Source organism: Diabrotica virgifera, chromosome 7 (genome assembly GCF_917563875.1).
Source record: "Diabrotica virgifera virgifera chromosome 7, PGI_DIABVI_V3a".
Classification (NCBI taxonomy): domain Eukaryota; kingdom Metazoa; phylum Arthropoda; class Insecta; order Coleoptera; family Chrysomelidae; genus Diabrotica; species Diabrotica virgifera.
The window spans coordinates 219,767,566-219,791,421 of record NC_065449.1 but is presented as its reverse complement, the minus strand read 5'-3'; the positions used below and the strand labels follow the sequence as shown (position 1 = coordinate 219,791,421).

Sequence of the window (23,856 nt, the reverse complement as noted above, 5' to 3'; positions counted from 1 at the left end):
TGGCTTGCGCTCTCTGTTCTAAGTGAAAAATATGGCAATTTTGCCTTCGCATTTCAACTGAATAAAAATGGTATACATTTTTATTTCATTTCAAAAGTTAGGTACTTTAACAACTAGCCATGTTATTCATCAGTACAGGGCGTTTCTAAATAAGTGCCACAAACTTTAAGGGTCAATTCTTCATTAAAAAATAACGAGAGTTTGCTTTATAATCGTATGTCCCCAAATGCTTCGTTTCCGAGATACGGGATGTTAAATTTTTTCTTACAAACTGACGATTTATTTATTGCCCTAAAACCGGTTGAGATATGCAAATGAAATTTGATAGGTTTTAAGAGATAGGTATTGCGCATTTTTTGACATGCAATTTAGAATGTTATATTCACCATTGGCGCGCATACGGGTAATATGACCGATCATATTACCCGTATGCACGCCAATGGTGAATATAAAATTTTTAGTTGTATGTCAAAAAATGTGCAATAACTATCTCTTAAAACCTGCCAAATTTCATTTGCATATCTCAACCGGTTTTAGGGTAATAAATAAATCGTCAGTTTGTAAGAAAAAATCAACATCCCGTATCTCTGAAACGAACCATTTGCGGACACAGGGCCCCCGTAACCGGTCGTGCAACGCGTGTGACGCACGCGGGCGCAACCACAAAAGGGCGCCAAACCGAAGGTTTGGTTAATACCAAATATTTATTTCAAATGAGGTAATCATTTTTTTAGACAATTTGAATTATAATTTTTTTATGAACACCTAGCAAAATCCCAAAAATTAAATATTGTGTTATTCTAAAAAAGTTCAAATAAAAGAGAGTTTTTTAGCTTTCTACTTACTTGACACTACAGAGGAATCACTATTTAATTTTGTAGTAAAATTACAAAATTTAAATACAAGAGACAAGAGAGGTAATGGGTATGATAACGTTGCCTATATGCGTGTATTATAAGGGTAGGATAACCCTCGAGCTGTTTTGTTCCACGCTCTGCAAATAGCTTAAATTTAGTAGTGAATGATGCAGAATATAAAGTGTCAAATAAAATAGTAAACTTTTTTAATATTGTACAAGAACTTTACGTATTTTTCTCTTCCTCCACAAAAAGATGGGAAGTAAATGTTCCTGGGATAAAAAATCTAAAACCCCAAAGTGATACAAGATGTTCGAATAGGATAGAAGTTATAAATCCATTCAAATTTTATACAATGAAAATTTGTGAGAATCTTTTAGATATAGCAGATAATGATACCTTTAACATAGAAAGTAGACAGTACTAGAATAATTGATCAATAGACTGGGAGATATAAGATAGAAGTTCAGCCACGAATTTTTGAGTCCTGCCCTATGCACTACTACTGGAGGTGGTACTTACAATTTGTGGAAAAATTCATGGCTTTCCTGTGAAAATTAGATTTTGCATGAAAAAAAGGGGCGTTGCAAAGAATTTGTAAGTCCCTTCATATCCATAGAATTGCAACCCTTCTGTCCAAAAAATGTTCTCCATAAAATCGATAGTATCCTGTTATTCTATGGATATGGCAGGACTCAGAAATTCATTGCACCCCATTTTTTTATGGAAAATCTAATTTTCACAGGAAAATGTCACAGGAAACCCGTGGATTTTCCACAAATTGTAAGTACCACCTCCAGTAGTATTGCATATGGCAGGACTCAGAAAATCGTGGCTGAACTTCTATCTAATACCTCCCGGGTACTAAGTTCGTTAAATAGTAGATCTGGTAATAATATCTATGATGTCTGGTTATGATAATGTTTTTGGTTTTTTAGTGATATTTTTACATTGAGTGGAGTGACCATGATATTTTAAAAAACTGTCTTGTTCTTCAGCAAAAGCTAACGGATCCAGTATAATCGGGGGCGGATATTGATGCAACTGATTTATTGAGTGAGATAAAAGCTTTAAAATTATTTTTATTACCTGACTCATCAAATTTCCTCTTAATAATCTTCAATATATAAAAATATCTAACTTCATCAATCTTTGCCAAATATCACAATTTCATTAATAACACTCCTCACCTAAACTGTGTCTGTGGCTTCTGGTGAGGGATCATTTTCAAAATTAAAGTTAATTAAAAATTATTTGAGGTCTAATATGCTAGAGGAATGATTATCTAATTTGGCAATATTAGCTATATAGCAAAAGCTCGTCAATAAATTTGACTTTGAAGATATTATAAAAGAATTTGCTGCAGTAAAATCTAGAAACACACCCATTTAATTCAATTTAGATTTAAGGTATGGATTTCCAGATTTAACTAATTAGGTATATTGTTTTACTTGTTTTTTTGCGTTCATCAACAAATCAGTTACAAGAAAAATAAAATTTGAGTTCCTGCAATTTCTGTTGTTTTATTACAAGTAAAAAATAAAAAATATAGATTTATTTCATAAGTGGATAATAGTAGATTTAAGGGGCGCTAAAATATGTGCCGCACGCGGGCGCCGTTCAGCCTTGCGGGGGCCCTGTGCGGACATACGATTATAAAGCAAACTCTCATTATTTTTTAATGCAGAATTGCCCCTTAAAGTCTGTGGCACTTATTTAGAAACACCCTGTACTGATAAAGAACATGGCTAGTTGTTAAAGTACCTAACTTTTGTATTATCTAACAAAAGTGAATGGATAAAAAAACAGAATGTTAAAAAACCTGGGGCAATAGTTGGGTTTTAATATTAGTATTTTATAAATGCTAGAATATTCCACAGGGAGTTGGGAACTTTGAAAAAAAAACACAGTTTGATTCGTGTACCCGGTTTACAATGAAAATTTACCTGTTTAGCAACAATATTATTACAGCGATATTGTTAAAGAAAATTATTTAAATCGGACAACAGGCTTAGGAGATATGAGACATTAAAAATGACCCATTTTTTGGGGTGCCCGTTTTCTCTGACGCGCAGCGTATTCAAGGAGTGAGTAAAATAAAATTCTTGACTTAGACCACTCTGGTTTTCAACGGCTCAATTATGGTTTGTAGTATAATTTCAGATATAGAGAAATAAAATACTTATAGGGACTTTAAATCAGGAAAAATTATAGGAAGTCAGAAAAATTAGAGCGAGGCATAATAAATTAGGAAGGAGTCAGAAAACATTAGAGGGGAACGATATAATATAAGAGGGGAGAAATTAGAGAAATAAGGAAAAATTACAGGGACAGCAAGTCAGAAAAATTATTGGATAATAAAATCAAAGAGGATGAAGTCATGATAAATCGGAGGTGACATAATAAAATAGAAGCGACCCAGGAAATGAGCAAAAGAGAGAAACACCATAAAATAGGAGGGAGTCGAGAAACATTAGAGGGAGACAGGATAGATAAAATAGGAGAGAGACGGGAAAAATTACAGTGAGTCAAGAAACATTAGAGGGAGCCAGCGAAAATTATAGATAGTCAGCTAAAATTAGAGGGAGTCAGGAGAAATTAAAAGAAAATACGAAAAAATAGCAGGAAGTCAGGAAAGATTAGAGAGGGCATAATAAAATTGGAGAAAGTAAGAAAAAATAAGTGAACTAACTGTAGATGGCAATTGGTTGAATCCCCCGTCGCATGGCGACGCGAAAAATCCATATTTAATTACATAATAACAATTAATTTTTCAATACCAATTAGTATAGTATAGTTGATCCAAAAGATGGCATAACCCAGATATCCAAAGTTAAAGTTATCCTTCAACACCAAATTGTTCTATATGGTCCACATAATGTCCAGAAAAAAGTCACACCATTTTGAGCGCCGGGTTTGGGGTGGAGAGGGGTGAGAAGTCGGTAAATTCGTAGTTTTTTAAGGTTTTCGCCAATATTTCTAAAACTATGCGGTTTAGCATGAACAATTCTCTATACAAAATTGTTCTACATTAAATTTGAAATAAAAAAGGCCCTATGCATAATCTTTCTAAAATGAATGGTTCCAAAGTTACGGAGGTAGTATAGTATACCTGGTCCAAAAAAAGGCCTAATCCAAACATCCAAAGTAAATTTTTCCTCCAACAACAAAATGTTCTATATGGTCCACATATTGTTCAGTAAAAAGTTACACCATTTTGAGCGTCCGGTTTGGGAGGGAGATGGGAGAGAAGCCGGTAAATTAGTAGTTTTTTTTTAAGTTTTTCGTCAATATTTCTAAAACTATGCTTTAGCGTAAACAGTGCTATATACGAAAATGTTCTACATGAAAAATTTAAAACAAAAAATGTTCTATACATAATTGTTATAAAATCAACGGTTCCAGAGTTACGGAGGGTGAAAAGTCGAAGTTTTCGATACTTTTTATATTTTTTGGGCAATATTTATGATATAACTATACCAAAACCCCAGACATCCAAAGTGAAAGTTATCCTCCAACACCAAATTGTTCTATATGGTCCACATAATGTTCAGAAAAAAGTCACACCATTTTGAGCGTCGGGTTTGGGGGGGAGAGGGGGAGAAATCGGTGAATATAAAAAGTATCGAAAACCTCCACTTTTCACCCTCCGTAACTCTGGAACCGTTGATTTTATAACAATTATGTTTAAAACCTTTTTTGTTTTAAATTTCATGTAGAACATTTTTCTATAGAACATTCCTTACGCTAAAGCATAGTTTTAGAAATATTGACGAAAAACGTAAAAAAACTACTAATTTAACGACTTCTCCCCCATCTCCCCCCCAAACCGGACGCTCAAAATGGTGTAACTTTTTACTGAACAATATGTGGACCATATAGAACAATTTGGTGTTGAAGGAAAACTTTTACTTTGGATGTCTGGGTTAGGCCTTTTTTGGACCAATTATACTATACTACCTCCGTAACTTTGGAACCGTTCATTTTAGAAGGGTTATGCATAGGGCCTTTTTTTAATTTAATGTAGAACAATTTTGTGTAGAAGGTTGTTCATGCTAAACCGCTTAGTTTTAGAAATATTGAAGAAAAACGTAAAAAAATACGAATTTGCAGATTTCTCCCCCCTCTCCCCCCAAACCCGACGCTCAAAATGGTGTGACTTTTTTCTGAACATTATGTGGACCATATAGAACAATTTGGTGTTGGAGGATAACTTTCACTTTGGATGTCTGGGTTTGGGTCTAACTATACTATACTAAATATTCCAATTGAGAATCGTTAACTCCTCGGTTAAAAATAGCGACACATTTTAAAATCCTGCAAATGTTTGCAGTCTAAGCTTATGTCACATAATCAAGATTTCAATAATTGTTAATGGCTTTTTTAATCAATTAGAGGGAGTGAGCAAAATTAGTGCGAGACACCATAAAATAGGTGGTAGTCAGGAAAAATCCGAGGGAGTTAAGAAAAAATAGAGGAGGACACGATAAACAGTCGGGAAAAATTATAGGGGTCAGGAAAATTAGACGGGTCAAAAAAATTGAGGAAGTCAGGAAAAAATAGAAGGAGTCAGACAAATTTAAAGGGAGTCAAGAAAAATTATAGGGAGATACAATAAAATAGAAAAAAGGCAGGAAAAATTAAAGGATATCAGAAATATTAGAGCAAGACACGATAAAATAGGAGAAAATCAGGAAAAATTCGAGGAAGTCAAGAAAAAATAGAAGCAGACACGATAAAAGAGAAGGGAGTCAGGAAAATTAGAGGAACTCAGAAGAATTCGAGAAGACTAAGAAAAATTAGAAGGAGTAAGCGAAAATTAAAGGGAGTCAGGGAAAATTAGAGGGAGATACGAAAAAATAGGAGGGAGGAAAAATTGGAGGGTGTCAGAGAAATTAGCGCGAAACAAAATAAAATCGGAGGGAATCTATGTATGGACTGGAGTGACTGTAGATGGCAATTGACTGCATTCTCCGTCGCCTGGCGACAGGAAAAATCAATACTTTAATTAATAACTATTAATTTTTCAATACCAATATTCCAATTGTAAATCGTTAAATCTTGGTTAAAAATAGCACTACATTTTAAAATACTGCAAATGTTTGCAGTCCATTATTCATAATTAAGCTCATGTCACATAATCAAGATTTCAATTGCTAATGGCTTTTGTTAATCAAGCCGATAAACATTTTAACGTGGTTTCTATTTATTAGTTAATTTTGTGCGGTTCGTCAACATGTTAAGTGTCACGCTTATCTTGCTACTGTTTGAGTTAACATTTGGTAGGTCTCGATTACATTTTTATATTATGGAAAAACTTTATTGTAGGGATATTTTGCAGTGTTTTTCAGCATTTTAGCGAAATAAGACATATGCATTTTTTTAATATTAATATTATGTACAGTTGTCCATATCTCTCATATACATATCTTAAAATAATAAGAAAATGTTACTATTCCTATTAACATAATGGAAATTAAGTTGAAATTTTTTGCACGCTCTTTTACTTTTGGCTATTTTATAGATATTCGTTTATTTCTCACTGGTATCAAGTTTCTCTCATAGATCTTTATAGGAATGTGTTTTAAGTATGAGTTTTTTGCTACTCCCTTTTTGGCGAACTTGTAGCTTTGAATATATGGGTTCAATTTATTCCCTTTCCATTCTTTAGAGAGTTTTTAATTCTCTTTTATATTATCTTGAACTTTGTTTGAACACTATAAGACATCTTTGTTCAGGCTTCTTCGTTAATATTTTTCCATGGCAGTATTTTGAATAATACTAGTTATATTTTCCAAATTGTGTTAGGAATTTTATTAAAAATATTTTATTTTATTTTTTATGATTTTTTTATGATTCATTTTAAGTTTTTTTTTAATTTGCTTTAGCTAAAATTGGTTTCGGACCCGGAGAACAAGACTGGGGTTACGCAAATGTAAGAGAAAAAGGGCATATATTTTGGTGGTTATACTACACCACTGCAAATGTGAGTCATCCAACAGAAAGACCCTTAATAATTTGGTTACAGGGAGGACCTGGAGGGTCATCCACAGCAATAGGAAATTTTGTAGAAATAGGTCCTCTGGATGAAGACTTGAATGTGAGAAATACAACATGGGTTCAGCATGCTAATGTGTTGTTCGTTGATAATCCCGTTGGAACAGGTAAGTAAATTTATAGAGCTCGGTTTCTAGGCGAATAAAATGGACTAGACAGAATTTGCAAAATCAAGCTATACATTATGAAACTAAAGACACCCACTTTGTCTTCTCTCTCTTTTGTCGTTTCCCCAATACTGAGGATCGTGATTTCTTCCAATATTCCTAACAATGTTTCTCCATTGATCTCTATCGTCAGCTGCTCTAAGAGCTTCGCAGAATGAGTTTCCAGTCGAATTATTTATTTGGTAGGATCATCTAGTTGGTGATCGTCCTCTTGATCTTCTCCCCGGAACGTTTCCAGAAACAATTAATCTCTCCAAATTGTCGTCAACTCTGCTAACCACGTCACCAAAGAATTGCAGTATTTGTTGCAGACATATTGTGGACAGCCTTTTTTTAATCTTGAGTTGGTTTAGAATGGAAACGTTTGTCCTATGATCTGTCCAAGGTTTGCGCAGCATTCTTCTCCAGCACCACATCTCAAAGGCATACATTTTTTGGCGGTCGCATGCGCGAAGAGTCCAAGTCTCTGCTCGGTATAGAAATATTGAGAATACAAAGACATTCACCAGTCTCATCTTGATATTTTGAGAGATAGGTCTGTCTTTACAAACTTTAGTTATGCGACTCATCGCATTTTTTGCCATACCAATACGTCTCCGAACTTCTGCTTAACATTTACCATCTTAAGTTATACTAGACCGGAGATAGAAAAAGGTGTTTACTATCTGGCATTCTTGTAACATGTTAGTCAGTTGAATTGTGTCGAATCTGTCGACCACCATTATTTTTGTCTTAGCTTTATTGATTTTTAGACCATCTTTATTGCTTTCGTACTTAACTCTTCGCAGGAGATCAAACATTTCTTACTCATTTGCTGCTTCAATAACTCACAACAAATTACGAATAGTACTACAAATCAAACAGAAGTAGCTACTACCAATACTCCCGTCTCAAATGACACAGCTGAACTAAAGAATATGATAAAAGTCCTAATGGAACAAATGGGTACACTGTTAAATCTTCTTACCACCGTCGTCACTAAATTAACAAAATGATCAAATTCTTAAAAATAGCTATTTGGAATGCCTACGGGCTAACAAATCATGCTCAAGAGGTTAAAGCCTTTATATTAATACACAACATCGACATAATATTAATATCTGTAACACACTATACAAATAGAAGCTATCTGAGAATCCCCAACTATGCAATATATAACACCAAACATTCAGATGGCACTGCACATGGAGGAACTGCAATCATAATTAAGTCATCGATAAAACACCACGATTTAACTAAGTTTAAAAGAGACTATATACAAGCAACAAGTATTAGGATAGAAAACTGGAACGGTCTCTTAACAATAACTGCAATATACAGTCCACCACGTCATACTATAGCCAAAAATCAATACCAAGAATTCTTCAACACACTTGGAAAGAGGTTTCTAGCAGGCGGCCATTATAACGCAAAACAGACTCACTGGGGATCCAGGCTAATAACCCCGAAATGCAGGCAATTATACAGGGTGTCTGCGTAACTTTGAACCATATGGGAAACTTTTTTAATATCAATTTTACGAAAAAAAGTCATTCTTTATAAAGTGCTCTGCATAGTCTAAAACCTAAGATGCAATCATCAGATATCAAATTTTGTCAACAGTATACGAGGTATGTCAAAAAATATTAATTTCGCTCAAGAGCAAACTACCTTTATACTCCAAAATATCAAAAAATTTTATTATGAAAAGTTATTTGTAATTAAAAACCATATTCAAATGTGCAATAACAGCCTTCTACGTGAAAAAAAAAATGTATGCAGATACATATATGCAGATGACACAGCAATAATTGCAGCTCACTCAAACCCGTACATGCCCTCGCAACTGCTCCAGACAGATCTCGATAGAATAAAGATCTGGTTACAAACATGGCGAATTAAAGTAAACGAAAGCAAGTCAGTATATATAACGTTCATTAATCGAAAAGATACGTGCTTAACCGTCTCATTAAATAATCGAGTACTACAACAAAGGGATGATGTAAAATATAGTCCGTCCGCTATAACTTTTCCCATGCGGTACGATTCATTTTCAGTCAAATTAAGTCAAAACATAAATTGAAACGAACGTCGATGTGTATATACATTTTGTATACTGTATACTATATACTACACACATCGGCGTACGTTTCACTTTCTGTTTTGACTTAATTTGATTGAAAATGAATCGTACCGCATGGGAAAAGTTATATCGGACGGACTATACCTAGGTATGCACTTGGACCGCAGATTAAATGTACTAGCTGATAGGAAAAAGATCACAACTGAGTTTGTATAATAAAATTTTAGTATGCAAGGCAGTGATTAAGCCAATATGGAGCTAAAGTGTCCAACTGTGGGGATCTGTGTCGGGATCCAATATCGACATCCTGGAGAGATTCCAATCGAAGACCTTCCGCATTATCACAAATGCACCTTGGTACATGCCCAATGAATACATCAATCGTGATCTTTAGATGAAGACTGTCAAAGAAGAAATTGCCAGTTACGCCCAATAATACGACATACGACTAAAAAACCACCCAACAGGCTAGCGAAAAACCTATTGAGCCCCCTGGCAAACAGAAGGCTAAAGCGCCACACTCCAAGCGATCTACCAACAAAATTTTAAATTTTCAAAAATATTTTATTTATTAGTTTATTTATAGGGTTTTATTTATTAGAGTCACAAATAATTTTAAGTACTAAAATTATGATTTCATAGGTTATTGTCACTCGATAGTCTCCTGCAAGTATCTTTTAATTTTTAAACAACTTACTTATTTTAATCATTATTACAGATTGTAAATAAATAGGATGTTAAAAAAAATAATTTTAAAACTCAGTGATCAAAATTTATTTTGGGCCTCTTACACGGTTATGTAATGTTTGTTCCGCGATTCTCAAACAAGACTTTACTTCAACTAATCGGCCGCAGGAACGTGAACTGAGAATTCCTGTCTATGTGAATGCAAATCAGATGGAAGCCGACCTTGTGATGTGAGTTCGTATATTCTCCAGAAAATTTGAAGCAATTTATTTAAACAAGGTGAGTTTGAGACGACTCACAGAAATTCGAGATTAAATAAAGAAAAGGCATACCTACTCGTTTTTAGGCCAAGGAAATATGTTAACATCGGGACATCTACTTACCTGCTTATTTACATAACATAAGATTAGCAGTTTGTATATTCTTAAAAAAAACAAAAAGGCGATTTGGTTTACTACTTTGATGTAAGTAATCTAATGAGCGGTCTTGGTATTAAGTAAAAGAGGAAATGTATGTTGTTTTATAGATAAAAATGAGTATAAAGGTAGTTCTATTATGTAATTATAAATATTTTTGCATTATTATGTCGATTTTGAGTATACAAAGAAAACGAGGAAACATTTTATTAATATTCGTTTCTCTTTCCTCATACAAATTACTTTTTCAGCCCAAAATTGGAAGGTACATATTATGTGAAGTTTTTGCATAATTAGTAATCAAAAATTTAAAATTCAAAATTTAAAATATTTAAATATAAATATTTTAAATACCTAGGAGTAATAATCGAATCAAATGGTAAACAAGACGTGGAAATAAACGAGAGAATAGGACGAACCGGAAGCTTATTTAACGCTATGAAAACAACATTTTTGGGGAACGAAGAGATACCGGAGAAAGTAAAAACGGCAGTCGTTAAATCAGTAGTTAGAACTACAATCATATATAGCAGCGAGACATGGACATTGACGGGGAGACAAAAATCCAGAGTCAATGCTATGGAAATGAGGTTCCTGAGGAAAATAGCAAACAGAAAGACAACAGACAAAATACGAAACAAAAAAATTAGACAAAACCTGAAACTAGAACCAATCAATAAAAAAATAGTGGAGGGACAACTTAGATGGTTCGGGCACGTGTGTAGAATGTCGAACGAGAGGCTAACAAAACGAGTGTTTGAAACAAGAGTGCAGGGGACAAACAAAAGGGGAAGACCAAGAGTTATGTGGGTAGATGAAATCAGGAAAGAAGTCGAGAAGAAGGGATTGACATTGGAAAGTGCAAGAAACCTAACGCAAGATCGGAAAGCATGGATACTACAATGCCAAACTCAACTCCACCAGCCTTACACCTAAAGGTAGAAAGGCTTAGGACTAAGTAAGTAAGTAAGAAACCAAAATGTGATTTAAAAAGTTATTATATTTTTTAATATCAGTAGTACCGAAAACTTGCTCCAATTGAGTATGCTGGGAAATATTCAAGGAAAAAGAAAGATGCATATGGAGACGCAGAATATCGTGGCTGCTCAACCTGAGAGAATTGTACGGATGTACATCAATGAATTTTTCAGAGCAGCCGTCTCTAAAATACGAATAGCTATGACGGTTGCCGACCTTCGCCGCGGTGATGGCACTCAAAGAAGAGTACCGGAATATAAGATATTGATATTGACCAAGAAAATAATGATGCACAAGAAAAGAATTTTTTTAAACTTGACCAGAACATTTTACACATAAATTTCAAGAGGTGGGACAGTGTCAGACTGTTCCAGATGACCGAAGAATATACAGTAATGAAAGAGCTAAAAAATTTGCCAGAAGAGCATCAGCTACAAAACACTTCGGTTAGAAGAGGATCGTTGCAGTGTCAAAAAGCCTGGGCCTCGATTTTTGACCCTTCGCTTCGTTATCGAACGTATTCGTTTCGTATCCTTTTAGTATACAAAGCGAATACGTTCGATAATGAAGCGAAGGGTCAAAAATTGAGGCCCTGGATTCAAACACAACAAATGTAGCTCTTTCTGGAAAATATACCCGGCCAAGCACGTGCCAAAATATATATTGGATATATATGCGGTAATAGGGTTGAAATAATACAGAAAATAACCAAGAATCAGCTTAGTGTTATAATAAGTTTCCTTAAAGGACATGCACCAGTCAAGAGACACCTTTAATGGAGATGTTTTATAATGACCGTAGGACTGCGATACACTACACCGAATATTATTTAGTGTCTACAAGTGATTCCAAAAACAGAATAGTACCAATTCACTGGACCTGTACAGTCATGTACTGGAAGGATGATTTTGAAGCCGATTTATCTAGGATTGGGGTACAATAAAAGGAAATAGAAGCGCAAGATCGTAAAATATGGAGAGCTATAGTAGATGTGGCGAAGACACATCCCGAGTTGTAAAGCCAGTCAAGAAGAAGAACAAGACTGGGTCTACAGGTACAAGCTGTAACAGGATTATCTTTTTTAGGTGCCATTTTCACGGCAGTGGTTGGAAATTATCATGGCTATTCTGATTTTAAGTTGCCCTGAAGAGGCCTAAGCCGAAACGGGGATTAAATAAGGTGTCTTCTTTATCTTGGATTAAATTATTAAAGTTTCATAGATGAGCATATCGATACCGTTCACACAAGTTGTGCAGCCATGAGATCCGCCGATCTTTTTATTGTACAATGTACAATCCGACTTGTCGGGTGAAGTCATTGGGGTAACTTGTCGGGACTTGTCGGGTGACGTCATTGGGCAACAGCTCGATTAATTATTTAATTATTTTTAATCATTTTTTAAGTCCTTATAATAGTCTAAGTATGTCAATAACCATTAATATTAAACAAAAAATTTTTTCTTACGGGGGACTCGAACCAAGTACTAACACGTCCGTAACTAGATACACATACCACTACCCCACGCAACCACTTGCTGGACAAGGCCGATATTAGATATAAAAAAAAGAAATAGGTGAGTAGAAATTATTAAGAAAATTGCTACTTACATACCTACTTATAAATTAATATATGTATTCCTAAATTTTAGCAGAAAAATTTGTAACATTTGTTACATAGGTACAATAATTATGCAAGACATTCGTAAACTTGCTTATATCTATGTCTTTATTTGTGGTCAAAGTTGCCTTCAACATTGAATAATAGGACCACATAGTCGATGGAGAATATTCTTTAGACAATTTAGAGAAATATGCTAGTAAAACACTTTCACTATAATTAGTAATACTATTTTTTTCAGGCCATGCTTCAATTATGTCATACTGTCTATTGTATTTTTCGATGGATTTTGCTGGGAGAAGCTCTGAAACTGCCTCCAACGATTTCTTGCGTATTTTAGGTGGCGTATATGTAATTTCTTCCATTTCCAAAGCAGCACTACTATATATACTATAATTTGATATTCGTTTTAACACTTTTATTACACTAAATATAATTTTCAATTTAAATTTTTTAAATATGACAGTGATGACAGATGACTTCTGCATGCCGCTTTCGATTTTTAATCGATAGATAAATATTAATATTAAATAATTACAAAATCGGTAAAGTTTTGATTAATTTTATATGAATATAATTACAAAATACTACATAATTTCAGTTTTTGGCATAAATTTAATTAATAATAACGTAAATTATGTACAATATTTTTAATAATTAAAGTAAATAAATTTTAAGTTCACTCAAATGAATAATCGATTACTGCTATCGACCACTTATATTGAATCTCGGTTAATTTGATTAATCGCGGCAGGTAAAATAAAATTCTTCTTTCAGTACAATAAAGTGTTACTTTACTGCCGCAAATGGCGACAAATGAGTACAATAATGAATTACTTTAGTGACGGTTGGCGATAAAATGTTTTTAAAGATAAAATCCACAAGAAAAAGAATGCATTTTCCCGTAGTTGGCTCTATACCATCAATCACAAAAATTTTATTGGAAAAAATCCTTTGTAAAAGGTATAAAAATTTTATTAAAATCCATTCAAGGGCTACGTCACAGAACGTTTTCGATTTTATTACAAAATCATCATCAGTGCTTTATTAGACAGGTTGAATGCCAGCTGAGCCACCAAAGAAATACTAGTATGTAGTTGCATTAAAGGTGCACACTTGTAAGAACTCAAACATCATACATCAAACTCCGTAAGATGGATATAAATAAAAAAGAATAATGCCCTTACGAAAGGTATGGACTTTCACAACACGTGGGATGTAAATTGAATTGACTACATTACGACAATTTATTAATTATAATGTAATTATTTTCGTAACACTTTACACACAATATATTACATTACGATATTGTCGTAATATAATCAACTCAATTTACATTCAGCGTGTTGGGAAGGTCCATACCTTTCCTAGGGGCATTATTATTTTGTATTTATATCCATCCTATGGAGTTTTAAACAAGTATGCACCTTTAATGCAACTACATACCATTTAAAGCGGGCAGACCAACAGTTATCTGTTGGTCTACCTTATTGTAATTCTATTACACTGATCTAAATGGTGGTTATATATATTTTTAATTATCTTCTAGGTTTTAGCTATGTAGACGATGGTGGTGTATATGCTCAAAATAATTCTGAAATTGCAAGGGACTTTTTGGATTTTCTAATACAATTTTATGATAAACTACCAAATTTTAGAACAGTTCCCATGTATATATTTGGCGAATCTTATGGAGGAAAAATGACCGTGGAAATCGCTGTAGAATTAGATAAAGTAAGTCATTTTAAACTATCTAAATATTATAAAAATTAGACTTGTCTCGGAACAAAACAATTAAAGAAAAAAGTAAAATCATTAATTCGGTACCTATATAATACACAGGATGTTTCATTAGTAATTGTCCATATAGTAACTGGGGAAACCTTAGCACAAAATATGAAGATTTAATCTAAAACACTTAAATAAAATATCCCTCCTTACCGAGATACAGAGTGTTTTATTACAAATATCCTAAAAGGATTTTAGCCCATTGTTTTAACTCCTTCCAATATTTCTTGTTCAAACTTGACAATCGGTTTACACATGTTAGAATACTTTAACTAGTAAAATAAAAATCTATACCATTTTTATTCAGTTGCGATGCGAAGGCAAAACAATCTTATTTTTCACTTAGAACAGGGAGCGCAGTCCAGCACTCTGAATCCACGATTTTCGACTCTTATTGGAGTCATCATCAGAGAGACGTAGGCCTGCTGCTCTCTGCTCGAAGTGACCAAACCATGAAAGCTTATCCCCTCATTGCAACTAACGTATATGGAGTAGGTGACTAGCGTCGTCTGGCAACTGAAAGGTAAAGTTTTCAATCCTAATAGCAACATCAGTAATATTAAAAAATATTAAAAATATTACTAAAAGATTTTTAAATTGAAAATTTATTGGTCCATTTCCCTGGTAACACCTCCATGGCTTCTAAAAGTTGCAAGTCAGATGGAAGCTGCAGTGAAGACAAGAAGGAATTCTAAAAAGTTGCAATTCACAACCCCCGTCTGCAGCTTGGTAAAGTTCCAAAGGAAAATGGACCTGGTTACTCTATAGGAGTAATACTAATATAAAATAAAAATGTATACCATTTTTATTCAGTTTCAATGCGAAGATAAAACAATCTTATTTTTCACTTAGAACAGGGAGCGCAGTCCAGCACTCTGAATCGACGATTTTCGACTCCTATTTTATTGACATCATCAGAGAGGCGTAGGCCTATCCGATGATGACTCCAACAAGAGTCCCTTTACCTTACTTTAACTAGTGTTAAAAGATAGTTTTCCGCTGTTACCAGAGGCGTGCTGTAGGGATATATACTTAATTTTTCCCCCTTTTCCTCCCTCAAAATCTACGCCACTGTCGTAAAAATCATTTCAGCATGGTTTTTTTTTATTCTTTGTTACTTTTTACGTAAATATCCTCTTCTCTCAATGCGATAGATTGTATTAAACACATAATCTGATTTTTAATGTTTAAAATACATAATACTTGAATACTAATTGAATCCATTACTTTTAAATGCAAATAACTCAAAACTTACTCACTCTATCGTATTGAGACAAACGGATGATGTTTATGTAAAAAGTAACAAAGAATCAAAAAACATGCTGAAATGATTATTACGACAGTAGCGTAGATTGTGAGAGCGAAAAGGGGGGAATGAAGTATATATCCCTACAGTACGCCTCTGGTAACAGCGCAAAACCATCTTTTAACACTAGTTAAAGTATTCTAACATGTGTAAACCGTTTGTCAAGTTTGAACAAAAAATATTGGAAGGTGTTAAAACAATGGGCTAATATCATTTTAGGATATTTTAAGAGTACAGGGGAAAAACAAGGAATGTCAAATTTTATACATATTGAGATAAACCCCAATAAAGGTTTAAATCTTATGATACCTAAAAGCTACTTAGGAGATTCTTAGCAGAATTATAGCAGTGGTTGTTATATAATCGTAATATAATATGAATCTATATTAACTTATTAATTTAATGATGCGCCAAAAAACTGCTAACTAACATTCCTTATTTTTGTTCAGTGGCGTGCGGACAATCCTAGTCCTCCGAATGGATTCTAGTCCTCCGAATGGATTCGAAACATTCTTATAAAATTTATATAGATGTATCATTCTGTTTATTGTCTTGAATCAATAGCCTAGTCGATAGTTCTCAGCTTTTGCTACCACATGGCGAGAAAAGCCAAAATTAGTGAAAAAGTGACATTCCTTGTTTTTCCCCTGTACTCTTCATTTGTAATAAAACACTCTGTATCTCGCTAAGGAGGAATATTTTATTTAAGTGTTTTAGGTTAAATCTTCATATTTTGTGCTAAGGTTTCTCCAGTTACTGTATGGACAATTACTAATGAAACACCCTGTATACATATATTATGTCCGGTTATTATTTTAATTATGTCGTTTTAATATTTTTTGCTTAATTTTTGTATATTTATAAAATTGAAAAAAAGAATGACTGAATTATTATCATTATTAACACCGCTTAAATGGAAGATTCAGCTTTCCTTTAGTAAAATTACTAAGAGTAACACTGACAATGATATTAACAAAAGTTTTTCTATAATTTTTAGGCAATTAAAGAAAAGCAGATCAAAGCAAACTTTAAAGGAATCGGATTAGGAGACTCGTGGATTGCACCTATGGATTATATTTTTACGTGGGCTCCATACTTATTTAACTTGGTAAGACTTTTGATTTCTTGATCAGAAATATCTCTTCCACTGGCAGATTACTGCACCTCTACATTCCAGAGAGAAAGAGGCTATAGAAAGTCTCAAAGCTCTTAAAGTAGACTCTAAGCAGGGAAGATAACAGTATCACAATAGTTTGAGTGCCGTGTCATTGTGGAAAATGCAGCAACGAAAAAGCCTGGTTATGAACAAAACAGAATACACAGTGGAAAAGCATGCCCAGTAGGGTGGGCCGAAAAAATTATTTGTTTAGTTTTAATACACAATACCCCCAAAAAGATGCCTTTTGGTAAGTATAATCACTGTATTTTTTTTAGGATTTTTAAAAAAACATCTTCAGCCCTCTACCACCCCTAAAGTGAACCCTAAATCAAAATTATTTAATTTAATTAGCAATACCTGTAAAAAGTTTCAATTATATGCAAAGAGTTCATGTTATTTTTTTTTATACATTTAGAATAAGATATTCTACCCTCTACCAACAGATAATGATCTTGAATCAAAAATAAAAATAATAAATTCACAATTATTTCTGAAAAATTGTGTGTAAATATGGGAAACTACTGCACATTTTATAGGGTGTTGGGAAATAAAACAAAATTTGAACTGAACTAAAAGTTTATTGGAAACCGAAAACAAACAAAAATATAAATATCCTATTTTTAAACACACTAAAATGCGAAATAAAAATCAATAGAAAAATGCGTTCATTCAATTTTAAATTGTGCTTTGTTATCGTAAGTTACAAGAAAGTCTTTTGATTTTATTTTAGATCGAATAAATCCGTCTCTGCGTTCTGGCCCTGTAACTAGCAAAGATGATTCCGAAACCAATTTCACACATCTCTCCACAGCTTGCGTGTGGCATGGATATTTTGGAAAGTCAAAGTCTGCAATTATAGAGCTATCAATTAACTGTTTCAGCTCATCATCTGGTATGTCAGCTAACATTGGTGGGGCCGTTACTTCACATTCACTCCAGTTTATTAACTCAAAATACTCCGCAGCATTAAAGTTTATTTCTGGTATTTTAAACTGCCTTATTCCGACTTTTTTCTCTTTTCTGGCTTTAATAATTCTCCGTAAAGCTAATTCTCGTACCCATTGACGATTATCTGTTAACATACATAAGAGAAGATTCTCCGGATGAATATAATAGGAGTTTCGTTGGATAACTGCATCTATAATATTTTTAAGATCATCTCTTAAATATCTTGATAGTGTAATGGATTTGAAAACATGCAAACTGGCTTGTGTGCAACTTGGATTAAGCTTTATAAAAAACCACATTGGTGCATAGACTTTAATTATAAATTGAACAAGATCTTTCAATCTTGATGTAGGATGTTCGGTTCCAACGTAGAGGCGGAGAACTCTATTTGCCATTGTCAGCCATCTGGAATGAGCTAACTTTCCAGGGCTACGATTTGCTAAATTTTCATAGACGTTGCCATTTGATATTGCTTGGCATATGTCGTACAGATATGACTGGTCTGAGCTTAATTCTTTAGATGGTATTGTTAGTTCTGGGAGATCACTTTCAATTATTTCAAAATCTACGATTGGAAGGTGTTCGCATTTTTCCAATAATTTCCCGATCACTCCAGAGAATTGACGAGGTCCAGTAGTAGCTCCATCCAAACGTTGAAATAAATGTCTCAATGGCAACTCATTAGCATGTAAGGCACACACAAACCATTGCAAAGGTCGCTTAAGTTCATTTTCGATATATGTTATAACTCCATTTTTATGTCCAGTATTCACTATGGTTCCGTCACAACCAATCGCCACTAAATTATCCAAACAGAAGTTATTTGAAATGAGAAAGTCTATTATTGCCTTTCCAATTGACTTGGCTGAGCCTGCAGATGGGGTAACGTGCCCCAAATAAACAGAATTCGGTTCTTCTATCAATGACACATGTTCTTCTGCAATAGTTCTTTTATGATATCTCTCACCTTTCTTTTCCTGCACTAAGGTTTTGTCCTTCCTGCCATCAAAGTAAATACTCTTAATGGGTTTATTTGTAGACTGAAACTCATTACTAAGGATATTTCTGTTCTTTTGACGAGCTCTTCTAACTTTATTTTTATCGATTACTTTTGAGGTATCACTATCGCAAATAATTCCCACATCTTTTAATACAGCTGTGGCAACAGCAGCTGCTGACCTGTCAGAAATTCCATATTTGTCACATATGGTACCTAATGTGGGCAACTTTATCCTCATTTGACTACAGGATGGTTTCGACGGTAAATCAATATTTGCAACACTAGGTGAGGCTTCAGATGAAGAAGAATTGTCAGAGTCTGTTGATAACCTAGTGACCTCAGTAGAACAGCTGGGCATAGAAATATTGTGAAATTCAGATTTGAATTTTTGTACTCGTTCTGTTTCTTTTGTTTGTCTCTCCGTCCTTACATTCAACTTTTTAGTTGTTTCACGATCAACAGTTCCTATAGCCATATCTCTAGTGGACCGTTGATCCAAAAGAAATTCCTGTTCCTGCTTTGGTACTTTTCTTGATTTATCACACTTGCATGCAGAAAAATCACACTTACAGGCAGCAATGTCGAACAACTTATCCCTTGTTTCCTCTTTGAAGCTGGTAATCTTTAACTCATATTGAACATTTCTTTTGCTTTTTGGATATCTGATAAGGTTTAAATATTTATTATGATATTTACGTAATAATTGCATGATGCGGTCCTTTGACACGGTTGGAATTGACGCTGATTCCCATATACTTTTGATTTTTGGCACAAGCACTTCACAAACTTCATTAAAACTTGGTTCCTTTCCAAAATATTTAGTAAACTTCAGTTCATAACGAATAAACAAATAACATCGAAGCACATGTTCTATCGTTGGTAAAACATGACAGTTTAAGTCGACTGGGTTACCGAAAATTGGACATTCTACTTTACTTCTTGTAATATTTAATTTTAAAGCAGCCATATTTATGGTCGTGCTAGGTATTCACGCAAATACAACAAACACAATCTATTCGTCTTGGCTTTCAACAAATAAACAATAAACATGCGTTTCACCCGAAAGCTTATTTCGCACTAAGAAGATAAGCGACGACAAGTACCATAACTCTCGACGATCCATCTCAGCCGGGACTGTTCGATTGTATCCGAGGCTTCACGACCAAGACCATCAGTATTAAATACTTTTATATTATATTATTATACTTTTTATGCTTTAAAGTTATACGGAGTTAATTTTACATTTTGTGTTTGGAAAAAGTTGGAAAATTGAGATTTTATTTTAGTTAGAGGGTGGTAGAGGGCTGATAAAATCATTTTAAAATAATAAGAAAAAAACAAAAGATTTATACACGGTAAAAGACAAACTTTGAGCGGTATTGTGTTCCTAATTTATTTATTTATTTTTCAAGGTCACTTAAGGGCTGGTAGAGGGCTGAAGACATTTTTTCAAAATAAAACAAAAAATCACAAGTATTTTTTACACATATACGCATCTTTTTACGGGTATTGCGTTCCTGTTTGATTCGTTTTTTTTCTGAAGTCCAGTTTCGGCCCACCCTAATGCCCAGTGAGACACATTGTAAAATATACAGGGTGTAATAAAAATGCAGGTCATAAGTTAAATCACATATTCTTGGATCAAAAATAGTTCGATTAAACCTAACTAACCTTAGTCCAAATGTGCACCTAAGAAGAGTTACAGCCCTTTAAAGTTACAAAATAAAAATCGATTTTTTTCAGTATATCAAAAACTATTAGAGATCTTTTATTGAAACTGGACATGTGGTATTCTTATCGCAGCAGTATTTAGAAAACTATACCAGTGAAATTTGTACACACCACAAAAATTTTATGGGGTTTTGTTCACTTAAACCCCCCAAACCCTTGTGTACGTTCCAATTAAATTTTTATTGTGATAACATTAGTTAAACACAATGTTTTAAAACTTTTTGCCTCTTAGTATTTTTTCGATAAGTTCGTTTTTATCGAGATGCGGCTTCCTTTTTTATATGTTTACATACACATTTTATGGGGGTTTTGTTCTTTTAAACCCCCCAAATATTTGTGTACGTTCAAATTAAACTATTATTGTGGCACCATTAGTTAAACACAGTATTTTTTAAAATTTTTCCCTCTTAGTATTTTTTAGATAAGCGATCTTTTATCGAGATGTGGCTTCTTTTTTAAAATGTTTTAAAATATACCTAAAATGTAAATTATAAAATAAACTTTCAGATACTAATGGAGAATTCTCAGGACGAGGTCGAGGCGCGTGTTGAAGCGAGATTCAAGTGGGTCCTAATTTAAACGTCGGCAAAGAGAGATAATAAATATATATAATAGTGGAAAAGAAAGAGAACGCAGATACCCCACAAGACGGTAAAATTAGTAATATTTACACTTTGTGATAAAATGTCCCGAAGAATACAGGCAACCAAAAAGTTGACCGCTCTCAGTGGTGGAGATAAAAATATTAGTTGGTTTTTTTAATTCTCACAATGATAAAAATTAGAACAAAACGTAGTTTGACCATAAAACTACCACGCCACTGATCATACCCTCGGCTGACGAGACATCCACACTATCCACAGGCTAATAAATTTTAGCATTTGGTGTTATTTTAAGGGTCATAAGTACCAAATTTTGACAGAAATTTCTCTATCTCTTCTTACGTTTAATCTTTTTCACGTTGGGTTGAATTCCGTCTTCAGTTTTTATCTTTTTCTGTTACAATTTTTTATTTCACTCATAATGTCGCAACACGCTCTGTCAGTTTTCATCTTTACAGGTCTCTCTAATCGTACTTAACCATAATACAAATATTTGGTAGATTCGACAAATATTCAGAATATCTCGCTAAACACTGGCTTATCGAAAAAGTACTAGGAGGCAAAAAAGTTTTAAAAATGTTGTTTTTAACTAATGATACCACAATAATAATTTAATTGGAATGTACACAAAAGTTTGGGGGGGGGGGTTTAACGGAACAAAACCCCCATAAAATTTTTATAAAATTTTTATGGGGTGCACAAATTTCACTATAATTTTTTTTAAAGATATTCATACCAATAAGAATACAACATGTCCATTTTCGATAAAAAATCTCTAATACACACACCGGCAAAATTAGCCGAACACCTTAAAAATGGGACATGTTTGGTGTCTCGAATTTCCTAAACCTGTTGTCCGATTTGAGTGATTCTTTTGGTATGTTATAGTCTTATTAGTTAAGAATATCGGTGTAATAATATTGTTGCTGGACAGGAAATGCCATTTTATACCGGATGTTACAATCATACTGTGTTTTTTTCTTAAAGTTCGGAAGACCCTGTGGAATACTCTAGCATATGTAAAATATTAAAATTAAGACTCGATTGTAGACATGGGCTTTCTTAACATTTTCCTTTTTAATTCATTTGCTTATGTTGGAAAATAAACAAGTTATGTGCTTTAACAACTAGCCATGTTTTTTATCAATAAATCCTCATAGTAGGGGAGGCAGGTATGCTAAATTTGCAGTTACACGAGCGTTATGTGGACCTATTGGATTGTGTAAGAGTAGGTTCTAAATCCAAAAAAAATAAGTTAAGTTTTCCATAAAGTGTGGGACTCTCCATTTTTTAATTTAATTTTCCCTTTCCACCAATCGTTTTTTCCGATTATAGCGACCTCTATTCATAATTAGACAAAATATTGCAAATAAAATTTGCTTATTTTTAGGTCAAGGATCCAAATCTGCAATAAAAATTGGGGGCTCCTATTTAAGATTTAAACCCTACCTCCGTGGGGGCTCTTGTGTGGTGCCATTCGGTAGATTGTTGAAAAATATTGAAAAGGTGTATTTTGCATTTTTACGATCTGATGTTCATTTCGCAAAATATCGCAGGGTTCGTATTTAAAATTTTTAATTTACCCCCCAACCCTTCTCTGTGGGGTGTCACGAGCCCCCACGGAGGTGGGGTGGGGGATTTAATTTAAAATCTTAAATAGGAGCACCCAATTTTTATTGCAGATTTGGATTCTTTACGTAACAACTTTTATTCGACAGATTTTTTCAAACTATGGATAGATAGCGCTATAGTCGGAGAAAAATGATTGTTTCAAATGGAAAATTAAATTAAAAAATGAAAAGTCCCCCACTTTATGGAAAACTTAACTTAACCTTTTTCTGGTTTTAGCACATACTCTTCACAATCCAATAGGTCCCCATAACGCTCGAGTAACTGCAAATTTAGTATACTTTCCCCCCCCTACTATGAGGATTTATTGATGAAAAACATGGATAATTGTTAACGCACATAACTTTTTTATTATCTCACACAAGTAAATGAATCAGAAAGAAAAATGTTAAGAAAGCCTCAGTCTACAACGAAGTATTAACTTTGATATTCTACATATGCTAGAATATTCTACAGGGTGTTCCAAACTTTAAGAAAAAAACACAGTATGATTGGTACACCCGGTATAAAGTGGTATTTACCTGTCTAGCAACAATATTACTACTACGATATTCTTAAACAAAAAGGCTATATCATACTAAAAGAATCACTCAAATCGGACCAGTAGTTTAGGAAATTCGTGACATCAAACATGTCCCATTTTTAAGGTGTTCGGCTAATTTTGCCGGTGTGTGTAGTTTTCGATATATTGAAAACAATCGATTTTCATTTTATAACTTCAAAGGGCTGTACTTAACTTTTTTATGTGCATATTTTGTACTAAGGTAAGTTAGGTTCAGTCGAACTATTTTTGGTCCTGGAATATGTGATTTAATTTATGGCCTGCATTTTTGTTACACACTGTATATTAGA

General features: G+C 33.7%; 1 protein-coding gene across 1 annotated transcript in view; it reads left to right on the top strand.

The window, feature by feature from the left end:
• Positions 1-5,971: 5,971 nt before the first annotated feature.
• The window catches only part of LOC114330951 (retinoid-inducible serine carboxypeptidase), a 51,763-nt gene continuing 33,878 nt past the window's right edge, over positions 5,972-23,856 (top strand). Inside the window, exons 1-4 of the mRNA XM_028280402.2 lie at positions 5,972-6,139; positions 6,746-7,021; positions 14,391-14,575; positions 16,933-17,043. Coding sequence (XP_028136203.1) covers positions 6,094-6,139; positions 6,746-7,021; positions 14,391-14,575; positions 16,933-17,043 — 618 coding nt within the window. The 5' untranslated portion in view covers positions 5,972-6,093. The remainder of the gene's footprint in view (positions 6,140-6,745; positions 7,022-14,390; positions 14,576-16,932; positions 17,044-23,856) is intronic.